A 20,465-nucleotide genomic window follows, 5' to 3' on the forward strand; every position below is an offset into this window, starting at 1 on the left:
TTCTCACAAAACTATGTATATTTTGACGAACATATTATAAAACTGTAGATTTAACAATATGTATCATAAAAACTACAGATTTAATCCCAAAAGTTTAACAAAGCTATATATTTAAGGCATCAGAAAACTATAAACTTAACATCAAATTTATCAAAAAAATTACAACTTTTATAACTTAAAAAAAGTATGTGCCCTAAACTCTAAAACATGTAACTTTGTGATAAGTTCATCACGAAGTCTGTAGTTTTATAATATAAGACCTTAAATATGTAGTCTTGTATTAAATTTTGTGTTAAATATGTAGTTTTACATATTTGTGATTCATATCCTTAAAGCTATAGTTATAGTTTTATGATAAATTAATCAAACTATATATAACTCTGTGAAATTTACTGAAAAAAAGGGCCTTTGTCTGTTCATGCTTTCATGCCTTATGCACAAAAATTACAACCGTTTCTTGGTGGAGACCAAAAAAAAAAAAAAAACTCCATCACTTTCTTAGGCAACTCTCTAGATCATTGCACATTTACACAGGTGAAATCTAAGCACAGCAACTGGAAACTGGCAAGCATGGTATGTGCCAGCCAAGCGGAGAACAAAGCTAAAAAAAAAACAATTAAACAGTGCTCAACAAATGCAAGAACCACCTATGCTTCAATGTGCCCACACATGTCCAGAGCAACCTCCTCGACGAGCGCTGAAAGAATCCTCTCCCCAGCATCTCTCACGAAGCGCTGTGTCTCCTCCATGCAGATCCAGTCCTCCCAGCCCATGTCCCACGCGCTGTTGATCGACGCATCTGCGCATCTCAGATCCCTCTCCAGCTTCACGTACAGCGTGTCCCCCCCTGTGGCGCCGAGGCCACCTTCATCGTCGGCGTAGCTGCTCAGCTCTCGAGCCGTGTCGCGAACATCTGTCAGCAATGCCTCGAGCGAGAAGTATGCCGCCGTCCTGTAGTTCTGGCCCCAGATTGCGGTGCAGCAGAAGCTGTTCAGCTGACGGTGCTTCCGCTCCAGCTGCTCTGCCGCGATGTCCAGGTAAAGCTCGTGGTTTTCCATCTGGGCCTTCTTGGGGTTGGGGATGCGTTTGTATCGGTTAACCAGATGGTCGATCTCGGACGCGCCAATGCCAATGAGTTCTGCTGCCCTGGTCAGGAATGATTGATCACTTAGGAGAAGCAGGCTCATCTCGTCCTTTATTTCAACTTCATTTGTTGATGCTAAGTGCGTTGATGGGTGAAAACCATCTCTGTTGGTTGAATCGGTTCTTTCAGCAGAGCTGGTAGCCACAGAAGGTTCATAGGATTCACTCAAATCTTCCTGGACGCCTGTCATGAAAAGATGTTTGTTCAGTGTGGAAAACACATTCTTTCATTGCAAGGGAAAACATCTAGGTTTTAAAGTGATGCAATTAATCATCTTGGACTGCTATTAGATACAAACCTGTAAATAAAAGTGGGATTAATTTCTATAATAGTTAAAGCAGAATACAGTGTAAATCAGTAATCTAGGTTGTCCTAGAATATCTGCAGTCAAACATTCTTAATTCTGACTACCAATTTGTAAAAAAAATATTATCTAGATCAAAATACATGGATTTTCAGTATCACTACATTTACTTCAGTCACCTATATTTCTGTGGTTTCTAATAAGATATAATAATATCCAAGACAGCAATAGATACCTACTACTTTAATGATATTATGATACAGATTATTACAAGCATTCCACTTGGACGACCTGGTTTATTCCACATTCCAGCAATCGATTGAAGTTCAACATTTAGAATTTTCTTATGCCACAGGTTTCAAAAATATAATGAAAACATGTTTAGAGGAACAGAAGGAAATTTAGCTTTTCTTACCATCTGTGCAAGGCTGTGTGTCCCAATCAACACTTTGGTAGCTATCATCACTAGGTGTTGCACTATGTTCTGTCGATAGACCATCAAATTGGATGAACTCTCTGTGCAGCTCGTATGCCTACATTAGCAAAAAACATCCATGATTCAAGTGAAATAAATTATTTCAACTAACCATTCCAATTCCAGGTCTGAATGATTTAACTGAAACTTCTAGAGGAAAATGATAGATTTTGCAAATCTGACAGTACAGTGCTCCAAAATGGTTCAATATTTCAGATGAATAAAATATTTCCAGTCTATGCTATAAGCCTATAATAGAAGATGCATACCACAATGTCATCAATAGCTGAGTTCTTGCGACTTCTACTGGGCACTGCCTTCTCTCTCGAATTAGGTGTTTTACGAGTGACCGGTTTCCTTGTGCGACATGTTGAAGAACTGCTGGTACTTGATGCAATTGTAGATTTCTTATCAGGCCTTTTCACTATGCTAGCATTAGAACGAGATGCTGATCCTGTTTTAGACTTGGAATCTTTCCTCCCTTCTCCGTTCCTATAAGTTAAATGTGGTTTTTGTTTGTCACTACTACTCCTGCCCATTTCACTGGTCTCTTTTATTTGTTGCTTTCGACTTGTGTGAGATACAACTTTGATATCCTTGGATGCTCTGGTTTGAGGTTGATCAATGCCTTTTCCCCTCTGAATTGCTTTCTTTGAGCCAAGCTCATTAATCGCATTAGAATCATACAGAGAAACAATGCTCTTCCGGGAATAAGGAAAATTCATATCATCACTTTGCTGGACCTTAGGCATCTCAATATCAAAAAGTGCCCTTGGTGAATTTACTGTCTTCATCGTCTCGTCTTTTTTGACAGTATTGCTACTGTGTGTAGGCAGTCCTTCAAGGCCCATGAGCTTCGCTACCAAGCATGGGGATTTGGACTTGTCAGGCTGCCCTGGTGCACAAGATGGCAATGATCTTGGTGCTGCCTTCTTCTGATCATTAGGCTTGGATATCAAAGTCTTGTTTGCTGTGTAGCGTGATGACTTGTTCACGGAAGCCTGTTCATCATTGGAATATGCTGACAAGATGTTCTTCCTATAAAAACTATCCTTGACCACTTTTTTCAGCTCATCAGTAGAATTCCTTACTTGCCCATCTAATCCATTGCTGACACTTCTAGCCACTGTCTTGTTGGCATTTGATGCTTCCAACATAGCTTCACGGAATACACTGTTGTCTGGTGATTTCTCACAAGCCTCTGGCCTTCTCTTCTTATTTGATATCCTCATGCTTCGTGATGCAGTTTGAAACTTCTCGAGCATCGCAAGGGAATCCTGGAGGTCCATGGCACCTCTTAGGAGGTCCTCCGCGAAACGCCTGGAGAGCGAGGATGCCATCAGGTAATCTTTCTGCAGCACCATGGACCTATCCTCCCGGTTGCTTTGTGATGGGCTCCAATCCCGGCCTTGACAGTTTCGACAAACTGTAGGTTGTAATGTGACAACACAAGGGAGAGCACATTGAGCTGTTTCAGGATAGCTGCTCTCCTTGGTTTTGGAGGGAAGACTCTTTGAAAGGGATCTGCAAACCACCGACCTGAAACTGTCTTGATACATACTCTATTTTTCTGAAACAACAGAAGAAATACAAATTGGCAAAACTGAAACGGTCAGACAATAACAATAGATATTAAAATAATTCAAGTAAGCAAATTATCTTTAGGTCAAACCGAGGAGGGAGGGAACTTACATTATCTTGAATCTTTACAAAATAGTTTTCTGAAAGTGGTGTCAATTTAAGAACTTGTTTCCTTCAGGAATTGGTGTCTGCTTTATCCTGAAGCTGCAAAGTAGTACAAGAAAGCTACTCTTACAGAGGGAAATACAGAAAATTAGAACGATGTATGAAATAATATCATATACCCAAGATTTCTTTAGCAAGAAACAGACTCAAATAGCATATAACAATTGATTCACAAGGAGCAGTTGAAGAAGTGGTTACAAGAAAGCTATGTGGGCTTCTCTATCTGCCCACGGAATATCTGACCGACTTTAACTACCTACGCGTCCTTTTTCTTGGTTCATCAGTGCTCAAATTTCATACAGATGACAGAGAATAAAGAATTCACAAGCAGTGCCCTAATAGAAAGGAGAAAAGTGAAAAGGGGAACAGAATCAAGATGGAAGCGGGATGGTAGTAGTTAGAGGTCATTAACTCTGCACATGACTCTCATACTGTAAAATTCAACGTGCAAATCTTAATCCCAAACTGCCAACAACAAAGTATCATGTTCTTTATCTTGAAAACACAAAAAATTCTCCTAATTTTACTGCCGTTCGACAGAAAAGAGCCAAAATCCCTAACTAGTTAAACAAGATGGCCAAAGAAACCACAGCCAAGCTACACATTTTCTTAAGCCTGAACTCCCCTTCATTCTTCTGGTTCTCACCTACCCCAAACTGAACAATCCCACAACCCAGTGCAAGTGAAGCGGGAAAAAAAAAACCAACTTTTTCAGAAACCGTCTCTCAGATTCTCAGAAACCTCGTATCACCAACTCACCACCCCCAAATTCTCAGTCTAAAAACTAAACGAGAAGCCAAGAGCGAAGAGAAAGGAAGAGGGAAAGCAAATGACAGCATGGCACGCACCTCTGGCTCCTCTTCGCAAGAATGCAACCGATGGGACAAGCCTCTTCTCCGAGGTTCTTCTACTGCAAGCCTGCAACTTGGTTGTTGCCCCCAAGATCTGTGCAAGAAGGAGGAGGAGGAGGACAAGAAGGCTATACTATACTAGTAGCATACCGCCGCTGCGACGACTAGCTAGCTACGGCACCGGCATGTGGGTTTCTGCAGCGACCTCCTACTGCTGCCACTACCACGGCACAGTACTAGTGGTGGTGGTGGCGGCCATGAGAGAGAGAGAGAGAGAGAGAGAGAGTCTTTTGATGCGGGGTGGTGAGCAGGGGAGAGGAGGAAGGGGACAGGTAGCCACACCCCCGGTGGTGGGCTCGTTTACTTTTGACCATGCCAACTCAGGTCTGTCTCACTGCGCAGTGGGGCCAGCGTGTCATACCCAAGTAATACCAATTCCCTCTTTCTCCTAATGGCCATTGCTTATATAAACTCCAATGCAAACTATTTTAGTACTACTTCCGATTAGATGTTCTAGTTTTTTTCCTCTAAATTTCACATGAACGTAATAAATCTAGATAGGGCAAACGGAGGGAATGAATCACAATGCATTTGTTGACTGCTTTTAACGATCCCTAATACATTTGCTCTCCTTAAGCATAATGAATATCTAGAAATAAAATTTTTTGGGATAAATGAAAAGCCAGAAAAGTAATTTCTTTCTGGGAAGAAGCAGTAGGTGCTAATATTGTCACTGAAACATTTTTTACCGTGTCTGAAACTTTGAATCTAAAAGCTTACGGGTTTTCAAAGAAAACAGTTTAATTCTTTTATTTTTTCTCTCAAAATGCCTTCACAAGCAGAGGATGTTGGCTCTTGCCTGTTGCTCAGGATTTCTCTTGTATGGTTAGGTAGTTGGTTGTCTCAACATTGATTTTTGGATTTGACACAGGCATTTAATTTTACCCGGTTTTCTTGTCCAAGGTTTTCCATGCTGCAATTAATCATGGGCGCTTTTAAGATTTTAGCATCCGTGCTCACGAAAGCACACACAGTGACAACACAATCTGCAATATTTATGGGCACATGTGCGCGGCAGGACAACAATAGTAATATCGGGTGAAATACTGAAAACATTCTTTTCACTAGAGGGAGCAGAAAAAGCATAGGCCCAAATTACCTCCTCCGTCCTATGATAATCATGGTAAATTATGTTTTTCTAAATAATAAAATAGCAAAAATACATGTTATATTATAAGACGGGAGTAGTTAGAGGATAAATTATTATAGAAGTTATTAATAGATTGGGAGTAAAGTTGATTGACGTAGAATAAAAATGCTACCTTAGAAGTATATTGGAGGTCGTTGTTTGGCTTTTCTAACAAAAAACAAAATGATATATTTGCAAACGAAAAATAGTTTATAAATAAATTTTTATATATATATATTTTTAGCGATCTAAAAATAAATATAAAAAATAAGCTACGATGAAAAAACCAAAATCAACTCTGAATTCAAGGTTAAAATTATAAATTTTGGCTTATAAGCATAAGCATAAACGTAAGCGTATATATGAGGGTGAAAATCTTTTATATTTTGGAACAAAGTTGAAGGACGAAATCCCTTGTGGCTCTCATTCTTTTGCTTCTACAACTGATTTATAAGTCAAAATCTAAAATTTAAAAAGTAAGTATGGATTTGATTTTGTGCCTTGTTATTGTAATTTGTTTCATAGCGTTACTTTTAAACACTATAATACAGTTGTGTGTGTGTGTGTGTATATATATATATATATATATATATATATATATATATATATATATATATATATATATATATATATATATATATATATATATATATATATACGCACAGATTATTTTTCATTACAAATAAACTATTTCACTTTTTCTCGGAAAGAAAAACGATGAGGCAAATGGAGTTCTTCGGACTAGTTTCAGATTCAAAGGCGCCACCACCAATCCCAATCTGACAGGGCTTGCCGGGGACCTGATCGGACGATGCCATCCATGATCAGAGGAGAGTTTTGTCCTGGCAGCAGAGGGAAAACAAGACGAAAACGCAGCTATCGCAAGCGGTGCGGTGCCCCGGCCATCGTGAATCACATTTCGCAAATTGCATCTGCGAATCTGATGAATGCACGACAGTATGCTCTTTGAAATCTGGTCAGTGAGAATGTGCTGGTGTACTGGTAGCAGGGCTGAGGAGGCTGCAGGGCCCCCATGCATCATTGGACGCATGTGCCGGCAACACCATGTCCGGATCGAAGCTGTCACCCTGACCAGAGAGATCTCCAAAAGTCTCCCAACAAGTCCAATCCCAATTCCAACAACCCAATCCGTGGAGAGGAAAGAAATGGCCTGTGTGAATAGCACACTGCCACAGTGCATGTGCTATGGTAAATACACATCGGGTATTGTCATCCCATATTCATATCCACTAGTAAAATTTTATATCACTAAAATACTCATACTCGTCACGGGTAAGAAAATTTCCCCATACTCATATCCGCTTGAGTAAACCTTACCCGTCGGGTCACCCATATACCCGCAAAAATTCAAAACAATCTAAATACCACGGTTTCCATATAGTATATTGCATAGACGCTACATACTTAGGACATCACACATTCATATTCATATAGTGTGGTGGAAAAGGTATGGATGGTTTAAATACCTATGGTTTTGGTTAATTAGGTTAGGCTAATTTGATATTAGACCATGACATGCATTTAAAGTTGCGGGTATTTATTACCCATGGATAAACAGGTATAGAGATCATAAGAACGTTTTCATACCCGTGTACCAATCGAGTGAAAGTATTTGCCTAATTACTTATCCATAGGTAATATATTTAGCTCATATCCATATTCTAATGGAGTAAATACCCATCGGGTCTCGGGTCCCCGTTGCACTACCCTCTACCCTCCCTCACACGCACAAAATGGAGAGAAAAAAAATCAACTTATAGCCCATAGATGTCATTCGTTTCCAAAAGTTTGTTTCGTATGGGACAGAGGGAGAGTATGTATTTTCGCTATGTTCATGTTTGAAAGAATATAAAATTATAAGAAATAACTTGTGATAAGCTAACTATTGAATAACCGATACATTTTCAACTTTTAAAGTATACTTTTAAAATCTAAATATTGTTTAAATAAATAGTAATAAATAAAAGATTCTATTTGAAGCTGCGGGCTATGGTAACTCAGTCAAACGGAGCCTATCGCACAGGTAGAGTATGCCTCCGTGGGCGGTGTAGCGCATGTGGGTGGCTTTGTCCGGCGCGTCGGTGCAGCCTGCCCATCCCACTCCTGCTGCGTTGTTTGCCATTGGCGCTAAAATTTCCTCACGTTTGACGGACGTGCGGTTGCAGTGCACATGCGCCGCTGCCGCTGCAGATAGCGATACGGCCGAGAGGCGATCCGGTGGCAGGCAGCACGCCGGCCGGGACGTGGGTATACGTACGTACACGTACTACTAGTATTGCTGCTAATAGTATCGCCTGCTGTGAATTTTGTCCACTTGCGTTGGTGGAATACGGAGTAGTCATTTAGGTGGTTTTTAGATTGAGAAAATATTTAGGAGTGTAATGTCAAATGTTTGATCGGATGTTGGAAGGGGTTTTCGGACACGAATGTAAAAACGAATTTCACGGCTAGCCTAGAAACTACAAGACGAATCTTTTGAGCCTAATTAATCTGTCATTAGCCCATGTTGGTTATTATAGCACTTATAGCTAATCATGGACTAATTAGGCTCAAACTATTTCTTACATAGCTGTGCAATTAGTTTTTTGGTTCATCTATATTTAATGCTTTATTTAGGTGTCTAAAAATTCGATTTGATGTTTTTAAAAAAAGTTTTCGGAACTAAACAGGCCTTATTCGGTGGTGGAAACAGGGGCAGTACTGCCTCCTTCCCATAATAACTTTTTTTTCTATCTAACGTTTAACCATTCGTTTTATTTGAAAAATTTATATAAAAACTTAAAAAAATTAGTCACGCATAAAATCTTATTTATATTTTATTATCTAGTACCAATAAAAAATATTAGTTAAAAAGAATTTCAAATAAGATGAATAGTTAAAATATTATATAATAAATTAAAAAAATAAAGTTATTATGAGAGAGAGGTAAGTTAAGTAGTGGAGTAGTGCTACCGTACCGCTACTACTGATGACGTGGATGCTGGCTGATCCCAATACTCCAGTGTATTTGGGTTCCACCCATAAAAGGGTGTTTCTTTTTAGTCACGTTCACTTTAGTAATCAACTTTTGAGGGCATGAGTAATTTGTTAATAAAATTTATATATATTTATTCTTAACTATAAAAAAATTAATATAAAAAATAAACTTTAGCAAAAAATAATCTAAAATCAACTCTAAATTTAAGATTAAAAAATTATTTTTTTAGCTGAAGTGAAAAGATGGGGTGCAAATTTCGAATTGATTAGATTTTCTATCAGTCACTCAGTTGGCTCCGGAATCATTGGAACGATTGAAATCATGCTAATCAGTACATGAATGTCTAAATTATGGTATAAAATTTCAATCATATAAGGCCTTGTTTAGTTTCCAATTTTTTTTTTAAAAAACATCACATTAAATTTTTGGACACCTAAATAAAGCATTAAATATAGATGAACCAAAAAACTAATTGCGCAGTTATGAAAGAAATCTTGAGACAAATCTTTTGAGCCTAATTAGTCTATGATTAGCCATAAGTGCTACAGTAACAAACATGTGCTAATGATGGATTAATTAGACTCAAAAAGATTCGTCTCGTGTTTCTAGGCTAGCCATGAAATTTGTTTTTTCATTCGTGTCCGAAAACTCCTTCCGATATCCGGTCAAACGTTCGATGTGATGTTTTTGCCAAAAAATTTTGGCAACTAAACACCACCTAAATGCTAGCCAGTCACTCAGTTGGCTTCGGGAAATGTTTTTAGGTTATGGCGTAAGAGGGCGAATGGCTATATCTTAGATTCATCATTGTCGATTACAGAGAATCTTTAGGCGTTACCTGGCATGTTTAACCAAAGTTGATAAGAGTAAGGAGTGGATTGCGAATGAAGAGACAAAGGGGACCATGGAAAATTCACGGAGTAGCCTACAACCAGTTAGCCAACTTAGCAAAAAGGTTAGAATAAACATACATAATATATCTTGAGAATATAGGATTTTACCAAAATTTCTGTTAGATGCAGACTTACTCACACTTTTATTACTTGACATGTATTGGGATCGATTATTTTCATGTGAGTAGTTGTAACTGTAATGTGTTGACATGATGACCCCCTCCACTGCTAGCCTTGTTGAGAGCCTCTTCTTCCAATCTAGGTCACTACATATGCCTAAGTCACGTAGCTTCGGGGCACTTCTCACCAAACACAGCCACCTGACTGCCAAGGACACCTTCTCGCTAACGCTGTTGGCCACAATCTCCCTCTCTCATCTCACATTCGTGGGAATGAGTCAAGCGGAAGGAGGTTGACTGAGGGGGAGAGAGGTGATGGGCCCCCATATTTGAGAAATTCTAGCTTGCCAAATTCGGCCAGCAAGGGAGGAGTTTGGTAGGCCATATGGCTTGGGCATTCAATTGGTAACTACTTGTTTAGTTGGTTGTCTAAGAAAGTCCAATTAGACTTTTGTACCTAGTTGCTAAAGTTGTAGTTAAGAAAATTGAAGCCACACTTTAGCCTCCTTGCCACAACTTATCGTCTCTGTGACATATAAAGCCAATATAAAGAAAAGTTTGGCATAACTAACTTGTGATGAGAACCAAAACACTATACTAAGTTGATGAAATCTACTTGCCAGACTTGTGGCAAAATGAGGCAAACTTTGGTTAGCAACCAAATAACCTGTAATTTTCGGTGAGGTTTGTCACATTTTGGTTTGGATAGGCATATGGAGAATTTGTTAGAGTTGCTAGCAAAAACGTTGGAATAAACGTGCCACAATCTTGAAAACATAACATTTACCAATGTTTTCTTTAGGTCTAAAATCACCTATACTTTTAATACTGGATATGGGCTGAGATTGGTTATTTTCACATTGAGGCATGGAGTAATTGTAAATGTCATGTTTATTCACGGCCGGGAAAGGAAAAAATAGCATGTGTGACATGTGAACAATGTTGGGCTGGATAACATGCATGTATCATTTATTACCTGAATTTCAAACCTAAGCAACAGTGAAAAACCACATATATGACATGTTACTTGACTTCAATTTGTTTATAGGTTTTCTTGGTACTCACAAACAATTACCATTATCTTGCAGTTTTTCTCACAAATTGCTTTGTCATCCTCTTTGGAAAGGGTATGAGTATATTTGTCTTTAAAAGTACCTTTGAAATATCATAAATTATTTATATTTTACAATACCATAAGATTTACGATTTTTATAAACTTATATAAAATAAAAAATGCAAATCAGATTAAGAAAATTGAAAAAGAAAGTCAAATGATATATTTTTGATTAGAGGGAGTACTCTACCCAACGCTTGAATTATCGACATATGCCTAAATTATTTATCAGTATGCATGAAATATTCATGAATGGAATACTTATTATAGAAAAGGACAAATGCCATGCGTGAAAACATCACAACTGTTCGGCAAAACGACACGCATGAAACATTTATCGCCATATGGGTTCAACCTTTTCAAACGAAAGCAACACTTAAAACCCACACACACAACTCATTATTAATTGTTTCTATAATTTTCCTTCACACAAGCAAACTATTATCCTGTTCGAGATGCACCTCAAAAGTTCCTTCCCCATCCTTTTAAATGATTTTTACCCCACTTTTCTTTTTCCAAATTACAATTTTATCATCATCCCTAAAAGTGGCAGTAAAAACAACCAACCAACCAACCAACCGGCCGCTGTCCAGCCAGCCGTTGGCATTCAAAAATCCCCGAAGCGGGCAGGGCGGCGACGCGGAACGGACGGCCCAGATCGGGCGGATCCCCACGTGGGCCCATCTCTCGCCGTCCATCTCACACCCCCCGCGCTCTCGCCTCCGCGTCCGTTTTGCAGAAAGCCCCCCCGAAAAGTTGTCAAATATCCGTCCGATCCCTCGCTTCTCCTCTCCTCTCCTCTCCTCTTGCCGATGCGACCGCCGCCGGCGAGGTCCCCTCCTCCTATGCCTCCCCCCCCAGGTTCTTCCGCCACCTCCTCTCCGGAGACGCGCCGGTGAGCTCGGCGACGACGACGAAGAGCCCCGAGACGGGTTGTGCTCCGGTGGGTTCTCTTGGATTTGGATAGAATCCTCTCCCGCCCCGATCTTGCTCCCCCCGGATCCCTCGTCGGAGGTGGGGGGGCGTATTGCGGGCCGCCGTCGCGGTCGCGTGGAGGCCGGTGCTTCACGTCGCAGTCGCGCCGCCCCCTAGGCTTCGTCTGCCGGGTTGCCCGCCCCAGCCTTCCGCAGCCGCCCGGCCGTCGTTGAGCGTCTGGGAGGATTCGGGCCCCAGATCCAGCCTCCGCCGGCGGGGATATCGCCGCTCCGCCAAAGCGATTGGTACCTCTCTCTCTCTCTTCTTGCTTAATTGTTGTTGTTTGGAATAGTGCTTCATCGGCGATTGGCCTAAGTGTTGTGCTGCTTTGAATTTTGAATATGGAGTATGTTCTATACGACTTGCGAGCTCAGATAAATCATCTCACCAAGATCTGTATATGATGTGGTTCCATTTGGTAAATTCTATGTAGAAAGTCATACTCTTTTAGTACAACCTGAAAACCAGAGATTGTGAGCATCGGAGGTCCATATTTGTGGATAATGAATAAACCATGAGATAACTTATATATTGCACAAATAAATCCTCAAATCTAAAAGGAAAAAATGTATTTACTCCCATAAACTATTTTATCAGTGCACTTAATCTTAAGGTTTAACCCCCCAAAATGTAAAATTAGCTACTTTAGTAGTTTGGACTTTGGAGGGTAGAATGAGCCAACAAGTAGTTTTGGTGGTTAAGTGATCGTGCAGAATAGTTTTTAGGAAGCAAAGCAGACCTTTTTCCAGTCAAAAGTTGTATGCTTGACTGCGTATCAATCAGCAACCTACACATACATCTGGGCGAATGATGCATTTGCTAGTTTTTACATAAGATTTTCAGTGAGGGATGGTTAGAGATACCATCAACCCCCAACTCTCTTTTTTAGATGAAAGATTTTGCTATCCATCTTTATAAGAAAGCCAAAGTGATATGAGAGGGTAGTCAATGTCCTTCATGCATTCCTTAACACTTCTATTGTTACATCTTGTGACAAGATCTTCATTCCTCCGTTTCTATTGCAGCTTACGATAGCTTATTTCTTGAGGCAACTCCCTGAAGGCCTAACTGAGGCTTGACAGTATAATGATTTTTATATCACTTAGAGGTTTCTACTGCAAAGTGAGGATTGAATGTCTTCGCTCGCAATGACAACTAATAGCGGAAAGGATCCAAACAAGGGCAGAGAGGCTTCAGGACCTCCATCAGCTCCTCAAGAAGGTGAAATCAGCAAAGAACCACAAAGACGACGACCTCTCAATGGGTAAAAGGCTAAGAGCTCTCCTGACTATGCTAATGTACACAATACTAAATTATGTTATCTTTCTTTATCCTTGTAACTTTAGGAGGACCACTGGTCCAACACGGCGTTCCACCAAAGGAAATTGGACCCCTGAAGAGGTATACCATATGAATGTTATCATGTGTTTCTGTTGACAAAGAGTCCTTTTCCTGTACAGATAATTAACTGATGGTTGAAACTCCTATTGTATGTATTGTTAAGAATGATTAACTCTAGACACCTAATGTGTTCACTGGCAAATACATGGAATTTTTTAATATGAAAAAACATTTCATTTAAATCCCAACTCATGTGTGGAGGCTTGAGTTGGTTCCTTTGGTGCTTTATTCCTACAAAGAAAGTTGAGTATGACGATAATCTACTAATTACTAACATCCAAGGGAGCCACGGGCAACTTCAAGTCAATGACTGGATAGCATGTAATAATCATAAAATTCACTCCTCAACATTGGGATTTCTTGCTTATTTATGTTTCTGCCATATACTTGTGGAACTCTGTTCTGATTCTATGCTTTGCATTGTAACCAGCAGCATTTTGGTTCTATTTTGCATATGGCTTTTAATGCTTCAGTGATATGTGAGCTTGGACCCATCTTATCAGGCCTCACAAATCACAATGCAACATTTATATGCGCGTTAAACATAGCTTTTTTTAATTAGTATCTACTTATACTGTTTAACATTGTGCATATGTGCTATTCACTCTAGGACGCCATATTGTCCAGGGCTGTTCAGACATACAACGGGAAGAATTGGAAAAAAATAGGTATGTTCTTTCGATTTATGCATAAATGTGGGTACTCATGCAATGATTCTATCTGGCTATTTCCTTTGTCCTTACTCTTTATCATTGTATTTCTACTGTATCTTTTAGCTGCCATACTCTTATTTTCCTCAAAGTTCTTTATGGCTGGTTTGTATATGCTGAAACATATAAACAAAATAACCTTCTAAAATCCAATTCATATACCATATTACTGATTGTTTGGACGGTTGGCACATGGTCCGGGGCATGTGCTCTGGTGCACTTCCTTCCTTGACAGCCATCTGTCGATGTAAAACTTTTCTTGTAACTTTTTCTTCCTGTCTTAATTACATTGAATGACCTCCTTCGGTCATTCTGGCAAAAAAAATATTACTGATTGTTTTGAGAGAGGAAATAACATAGGGGAAGCACCTCCAAAAGGGTACCCTTTGGTATCTATGTAACACTGCATTTTATAGCCTATTATTTTAGACTCACTTGGATTTTTTTTGGCACATTTACTGTATGATTACATACTGTTGTATAGCAATGCATGTCAGGTTGTAACAGAAACAATATTTACATTTCACAATATTATACATGATACATACTGCATTTTTACCATGTTCTCAAGCCTACCTTTGTCCTACAGTCGATTAGTAATTTAGTGCACTAGGGTATCATAAACCACTCATCATATTTTTTCTTTTTTCTTTAATGCTATCCCAACTAATGTACAGGGGAGCATTGTGCTGTTTCATTAACTTACACTCTAGTCATTCTTTTCTGACATTCATTCTCCTACCCTCTTGATGAGATTCCCTGAATATTGTTTAAAAACTAAGGTTTGACAGAGGGCCTTTTAATTTTCCAGCGGAATGTTTTCCGGGCAGAACCGATGTACAATGCTTGCACAGGTGGCAAAAGGTTCTAAACCCTGAATTGGTCAAAGGGCCATGGTCCAAAGAAGTAAGCTTTATTTTTATTTCTTAATAATATGGGTTAGTCATTTTATACTCACAATGGCATGTTCCTTTTTCCAGGAAGATGACATCATTGTTCAGATGGTAAATAAACTTGGACCAAAGAAATGGTCAACCATTGCTCAGGCTTTGCCTGGACGTATAGGAAAGCAATGCCGTGAACGGTAATTCCATGAAATTACTTATTTAATTTCATTTATTCCATATGGCTTGGTGGCTTGCACCTAAGAAGAAAAATGATACAACAAGAAATTGTGTGGGGCTCAACAGAGTAGCTTCTTTGTGCCAGCAACTACTGCTTTCGTCTAGTCCTTTGCTTTGCTGATGAATGCAGGTTTTCTTTTGACATAGTTTTTCCATAGACCATATAACAAGAAATGATGGCTGCCAAACCATGTGGTAGATTGTTAAAAAATATTTTAACAATTCAGTATTTTGTAAACTATCTCTGTTTCTTAATGCATGTCACTATTTTTAATTGAGTATCATTACTATGGATTGGATGCCTTAAAGATGTACTATTTAATCTGCATTTAGGTGGTACAACCATCTTAACCCTGGCATAAATAAGGAGGCATGGACACAAAAAGAGGAAATTACCCTCATACATGCTCATCGAATGTATGGAAATAAGTGGGCTGAGCTGACAAAATTTTTACCAGGAAGGTAACGACTTTTTTGTTACATAAGAGCTGTTTGAAGTTAATCTACATTCTTTTCTATCAAGTGATGCATGTGAAATTTATGTTTTACTGCCATTGTGACACATTTATTCAAGTTTAGCATTCTTGCCTTCTGTAATTGTTTATGACCAAATGTACAATGATATATAGGTACTTTTGCTCAATTAATTCTTGTTTTTATTAAAAATGCCATCCTTTAGACTACTGAAATGATTGAATTTGTAAAGTTCTATTTCCCCTTTCAGGACGGACAATGCAATTAAAAATCACTGGAACAGTTCGGTAAAGAAGAAAGTCGACTCATACATGTCATCAGGTTTACTAACCCAAGTCTCGAGTCTCCCTCTAAATGAATATTCTGCACATTGTAATTCCTCACCTGCGATGACCCAACAAAACAGTGAAGATAGTGGTTGTTTTGCTGTTCAAGAGGTTGAAAATTCATCAGGCTGTAGTCAATCATCACTTGCCAAGGTTTCTTGCTCCCAAGTGCACAATACCAGTGTGGCATTGGGCTGTGATTTGCAAACAAATGGGAATGTTGATAAGAATGAAACACATGATTCTCAATCTTCCATGGGTCACGAAGCATGCTACACTTCTGCAGAGGCTGCTGCATCTGTTATGACTGATGTGCATTACCATGTTTCTTCCTCCAACTTTGATCCAGATCAACACTTGCAAGAGGATTTTGCTCAAGGATTGAATTTGCACATGAGTATAGATGAAATGCCAAGTGCTCCTAATTCTGCAGATAACCAGTCTCTTTGCAGTATAGAAAATCATGAAAGATCCCTGGAATCATATGATGTAGAAATGGAGATGCCTCTCTCTTTGTTACCAAGTGATTCTGGAGCTGAGCAAAAACTACATTTCATGTCCGAAGCTGATTTCAACAGTCCTAATTGTTTGAAATCTGAACTCTGGCAGGATATTTCCTTACAGAGCCTTCTTTCTGGACCTGATGCAGTTCAAACTGATTGTTTTTCAAGGTTAAATCAACAATCGGATGCACATTCCTCTAAAGCAGATACCCATTTTTTAGCACCATCCTGCCCGTTACAGACATCAAATCCTTCCTGTGTGATGGAGGATGCTTACGACCAGAGTCCACAGATGTCAGTGCCGCCATCTCTTATCTGTTCAAATGTTATGACTGATGCACCTTCTGACAACAGACCAGAGCCAAAGGAAATGCCACTTTCTCAGGCAGAAATGGTCATGCAATCTTCCAGTTCTTCTGGTGATGCTGAAATGTTTGCTAACCCTGGTAGTAGCAATGACTGGCATGTTCCTTCTTCAACGATGGGAAGGATACCTGAATTTGGGCATCAACAAGTTACTAATGTGGAAGAACCTAAAGCCAGTGTAGAGAAAGAGCCATCGCTTACGCAGAGTATGACTGCACCAGATGAAAAGAAGGAACAGGAGGAGGGAGCCCTATTCTATGAACCTCCTCGTTTTCCAAGCGTAGATGTTCCATTTGTCAGTTGTGATCTTGTAACCTCTGAAGATCTCCAAGAGTATAGTCCCCTTGGCATTCGGCAGTTGATGCATTCCACCATGAATGTCTGCACTCCAATAAGGTTGTGGGGCTCCCCTACCCATGATGGAAGCCCTGACGTTTTACTGAAGAGTGTTGCCAAAAGCTTCATATGCACACCGTCAATACTGAAGAAACGGCACAGAGATTTCTTGTCTCCTATTCCAGATAAAAGAATCGAGAAGAAATGTGTGACTGACAAGGATCGTGGGGTATCATACACATCCTCCACCGGCATTCAAACATGTTTCAATGCCACTAACGATGATTCACTTATAACTAAATCAGTTTTGCGTATTGAGCGATCTGCTTCTTCTAAACCTCTGGAAAAGAATCTTTTCTCTGATGAAAACAAGGAAAATTGGACCTACACAACTGAACAGGCAAAAGATGGACAGAGTGCAAAAAATGATGAACACATGGACGAGCAGGCAAGACAGGAACGCCATTCTACAACAAATATAGCTACTACTTATGATGATCTGCCAGGAAATTTAGTAAGTACTTCTAGTTTCTGATGACTTTTAGCTTGTCAGTAGTGCTGTATCTCTTTGAGGATAAAAATTAGCACCTTTATAGTATGTAAGGTGTACAAATTGGAGTGGATCCAGTAACTCCAATAAATTTAGCATTATACATCTTTCAGTTAACCAAGTTAATGCCCTAAGTGTAGCAACTAACTTGTCAGTAGTACCATATTTCTTTGAGGATAAAAAATAGCACCTTTATAGTTTGTAAGGTGTACCAATTGGAGTGGATCCAGTAACTCCAATAAATTTAGCATTTTAAATCTTCAATTAGCCAATTTAATGCCCTAAGTGTAGCAATAACCAAGTGCTTCTAACCAGGCATCTATTAAATATGGGGGCTGGGCAGACTGGGACAAAATGGCAATCGAGCTGATGATCTTGTTCTTATCTATATTGTTGTTTGATACAGCAACCTGCAGGTATTCTTGTTGAGCACAGCAGTGATGATCTCGTTTCCCCGGCTTATGACAAAAATACCATGAATCAGAAGCTAAACACAAATATTGAACCTTTATCGGTCTGTAAGGAGGGAGTGTGTGCTAAATCAAAGCCCAAGGAACTCATCGTGGAGAAATCTTCACCATGCATAAATGTTGATTATGAATATGTGAACATGTAAGACCATACTAATCTTACATATTCCTTAATTGTTTTACACCGAATTTTTTTGTTTGGTATTTTTCTCAGATTACGTGAAAATTTAAGTCGTGTTAAGTTTTATGGAAACTGATCTTTAGTAAATGATGTGTTCCTCCTTTTCTTGATATTAGCAAGCATAAATGTATTGAATTCATACTCCTGCATGCTTCTGAAGAGTTGTGGAGTCTGCTAACCTAAACTTAAACTGCGATTTGCAGGTTTCATGTTGAACTTATTTCAGTGGTTGCATACTTCAATTACTTAGATACTTAATCCAGTACAAAATTTCCGAAGTTAATGCCCATTTTGTCTATGAATTCCGCATATCCCTTCAAGAACTTCCATCTTTAGTCAGAAATTGAAAAACATTTTCTTATCAATTGAATTATCATAAACCTTTAGCCACCACCTCACTGGAAGTAGCACATGCTATTCATCTGAAATATTGAAATATTGAAGAACACTTGAATCGTACTCCCTTTGTTTATACACCTAGATTTTGAAATTTGTCCAAGAATTAAGGACATCCCTGCCTACTTTCTCCTCTTAATCAATCACAACGGCCCATCATTTAATTTCCCACATACTTTTCCATCTCAACCAATCATAGTAATCTCTCACCTCAACCTTAACCTCTCGTAAAAACTCCATGTACTGATGAAGAGTGCCGTTAATATAATACATTAGGGAATTAAAACTGCTTGTGTCCAACTACTGTAGTCTGAAGAGATTGATATTTGATCCTTCTTCCTTCAGTTAATTTGTCATTCTGAAATTCTGAACTGCTGCTTTTGTTAGATTTGCTGATACCCCAGGTATCAAAAGAGGACTAGAATCTCCTTCAGCATGGAAGTCCCCTTGGTTTGTCGATATGCAATTTCAGGTACATTTAGCTCTTTTTTAATTTTATTTCTCATGTTTGTATATGATCATATAGATATCAAGTGTTTGAACAAGCATATTAGTTTGGTGGACTATGCTTTGCTCTAAGTGGGTGTAAATATATTGGTGGATTACTGAGTTGTGCCTAAGAACTTTTTTCATTAACCTGTATGCTGTCATGTATTCGGGACTTTGCTACTGTTATTTTCTTTGGTTATTAACCTTTTCTGCTCATATGTTCCTCCCAGGGTTCATACTTCGTCAGCCCAGCTGATAGAACTTACGATGCGCTAGGATTGGTGAAGCAGATAAATGTGCAGACTGCTGCTGCTTTGGCAGAAGCCCGTGAGGTGCTGGCAAGCGGCGGCCAATGTGACAACATAAACTCTGATAAGGAAAACATGCAGAATCCAGATGCCAAGGAGGAACCAGGAGCAACCAAATTGCCAACAAAAATCATGGTATGTGTTAGTCAACTGCTTAATTTCGTATTCTGGTGTTGGTGAGATCAAAGTTCTTAGTAGGCCCTAATTTTAATATTTGCTGTTTCGGTTCCCTTGAAAAAAGCATCATAAATCTCCAGGGAATATGGATAGATTTAGCGATAAACGGCTGTGGAAGTGCATTTTTATCGGAATTCGCACCTATTTGTATCTATTTATCCTCTAGTTTCTTGGATTCCACTTGTGTTTTTCTGCAGCTGGTCAACTGTAATGGTTTTGATCAACTTTTATCCACGTTGAGCACCCCGTGGTGGATTGTTAACACATGTACATGTTACCAAATCCTATGTCCAGCAAAATCTACAATACCTGGTTTCTAAATGTTCTCGCCTCCTAAATTTTCCCCCTAAATTTAGTCTCCATGCATGCTGCCTGGTGTCCGTGTGATATTCTGTTATGTCATGTGTCATTTATCTATCGTAGGGGTGCATAAGTGATGATTTGGACCTAAGGTCCACCCAATTTATTTCCTAAATTAATACCATACTCGTGCGGTCATGCCATTATTTAACTTTATCAGCACTATTGATCATATTATTAATGCATATTTTGCAGGCCGAGGCGAGAATCCTGGATTTCAACGAATGCACACCTGTAAGATCATCAGATAAAAACGCTGGCAGCAGTCTGGGAAGATCTCTGGGCTCACCTATTCCATCGTCCAATCTTCTGAAAAGTTTTCGATAGGTAGATATACGAGGGATACACCTCAGACTTGCTGTAACAATCATCATGTGAATGTTCTTGTATTACCGTAAAGAAAGCTGCTTCTTGTGACCGCTTATCGAGCTAACAATTTCAGCCCAGAAGCTAAGCTTCCGAAAGGCAGCAGAATCCATGGGCTGT

The 20,465-nt window shown here is 39.2% G+C and overlaps 2 protein-coding genes across 2 annotated transcripts; one reads left to right on the forward strand and one right to left on the reverse strand.

Annotated features, from left to right (window-relative positions):
• Positions 1 to 384: 384 nt before the first annotated feature.
• Positions 385 to 4,770, reverse strand: LOC102700836. Its single transcript, XM_006643876.3, has 5 exons — positions 4,518 to 4,770; positions 3,616 to 3,708; positions 2,193 to 3,493; positions 1,864 to 1,981; positions 385 to 1,327 (listed from the first exon to the last, which is right to left on the reverse strand). Exons 3-5 carry the CDS (start codon positions 3,480 to 3,482, stop codon positions 648 to 650), a joined length of 2,088 nt encoding a protein of 695 aa, XP_006643939.1. The 5' UTR covers positions 3,483 to 3,493; positions 3,616 to 3,708; positions 4,518 to 4,770; the 3' UTR covers positions 385 to 647.
• Positions 4,771 to 11,935: 7,165 nt separating this feature from the next.
• Positions 11,936 to 20,394, forward strand: LOC102701112 (transcription factor MYB3R-1-like). Its single transcript, XM_006643877.3, has 12 exons — positions 11,936 to 12,053; positions 12,834 to 13,072; positions 13,155 to 13,209; positions 13,820 to 13,877; positions 14,731 to 14,825; positions 14,900 to 15,003; positions 15,377 to 15,505; positions 15,768 to 17,562; positions 18,005 to 18,210; positions 19,033 to 19,117; positions 19,365 to 19,577; positions 20,175 to 20,394. The coding sequence occupies exons 2-12, from the start codon at positions 12,942 to 12,944 to the stop codon at positions 20,304 to 20,306; spliced, it is 3,003 nt and encodes a 1,000-aa protein (XP_006643940.1). The 5' UTR covers positions 11,936 to 12,053; positions 12,834 to 12,941; the 3' UTR covers positions 20,307 to 20,394.
• Positions 20,395 to 20,465: the final 71 nt, after the last annotated feature.

This window comes from Oryza brachyantha, chromosome 1 (genome assembly GCF_000231095.2).
Source record: "Oryza brachyantha chromosome 1, ObraRS2, whole genome shotgun sequence".
In the NCBI taxonomy this organism is placed as follows: Eukaryota; Viridiplantae; Streptophyta; class Magnoliopsida; order Poales; family Poaceae; genus Oryza; species Oryza brachyantha.

Coding starts and splice junctions, on each gene's coding strand:
- LOC102700836 (XM_006643876.3), bottom strand. CDS start 3,482: ATGTATCAAGACAGTTTCAGGTCGGTGGTTTGCAGATCCCTTTCAAAG. Junction 1,982..2,192: donor CAGCTATTGATGACATTGTG/GTATGCATCTTC, acceptor TTGCTAATGTAG/GCATACGAGCTGCACAGAGA. Junction 1,328..1,863: donor CACACAGCCTTGCACAGATG/GTAAGAAAAGCT, acceptor TTTTCATGACAG/GCGTCCAGGAAGATTTGAGT.
- LOC102701112 (XM_006643877.3), top strand. CDS start 12,942: ATGTCTTCGCTCGCAATGACAACTAATAGCGGAAAGGATCCAAACAAG. Junction 15,506..15,767: donor ACAAAATTTTTACCAGGAAG/GTAACGACTTTT, acceptor TTCCCCTTTCAG/GACGGACAATGCAATTAAAA. Junction 18,211..19,032: donor GATTATGAATATGTGAACAT/GTAAGACCATAC, acceptor TGCTTTTGTTAG/ATTTGCTGATACCCCAGGTA.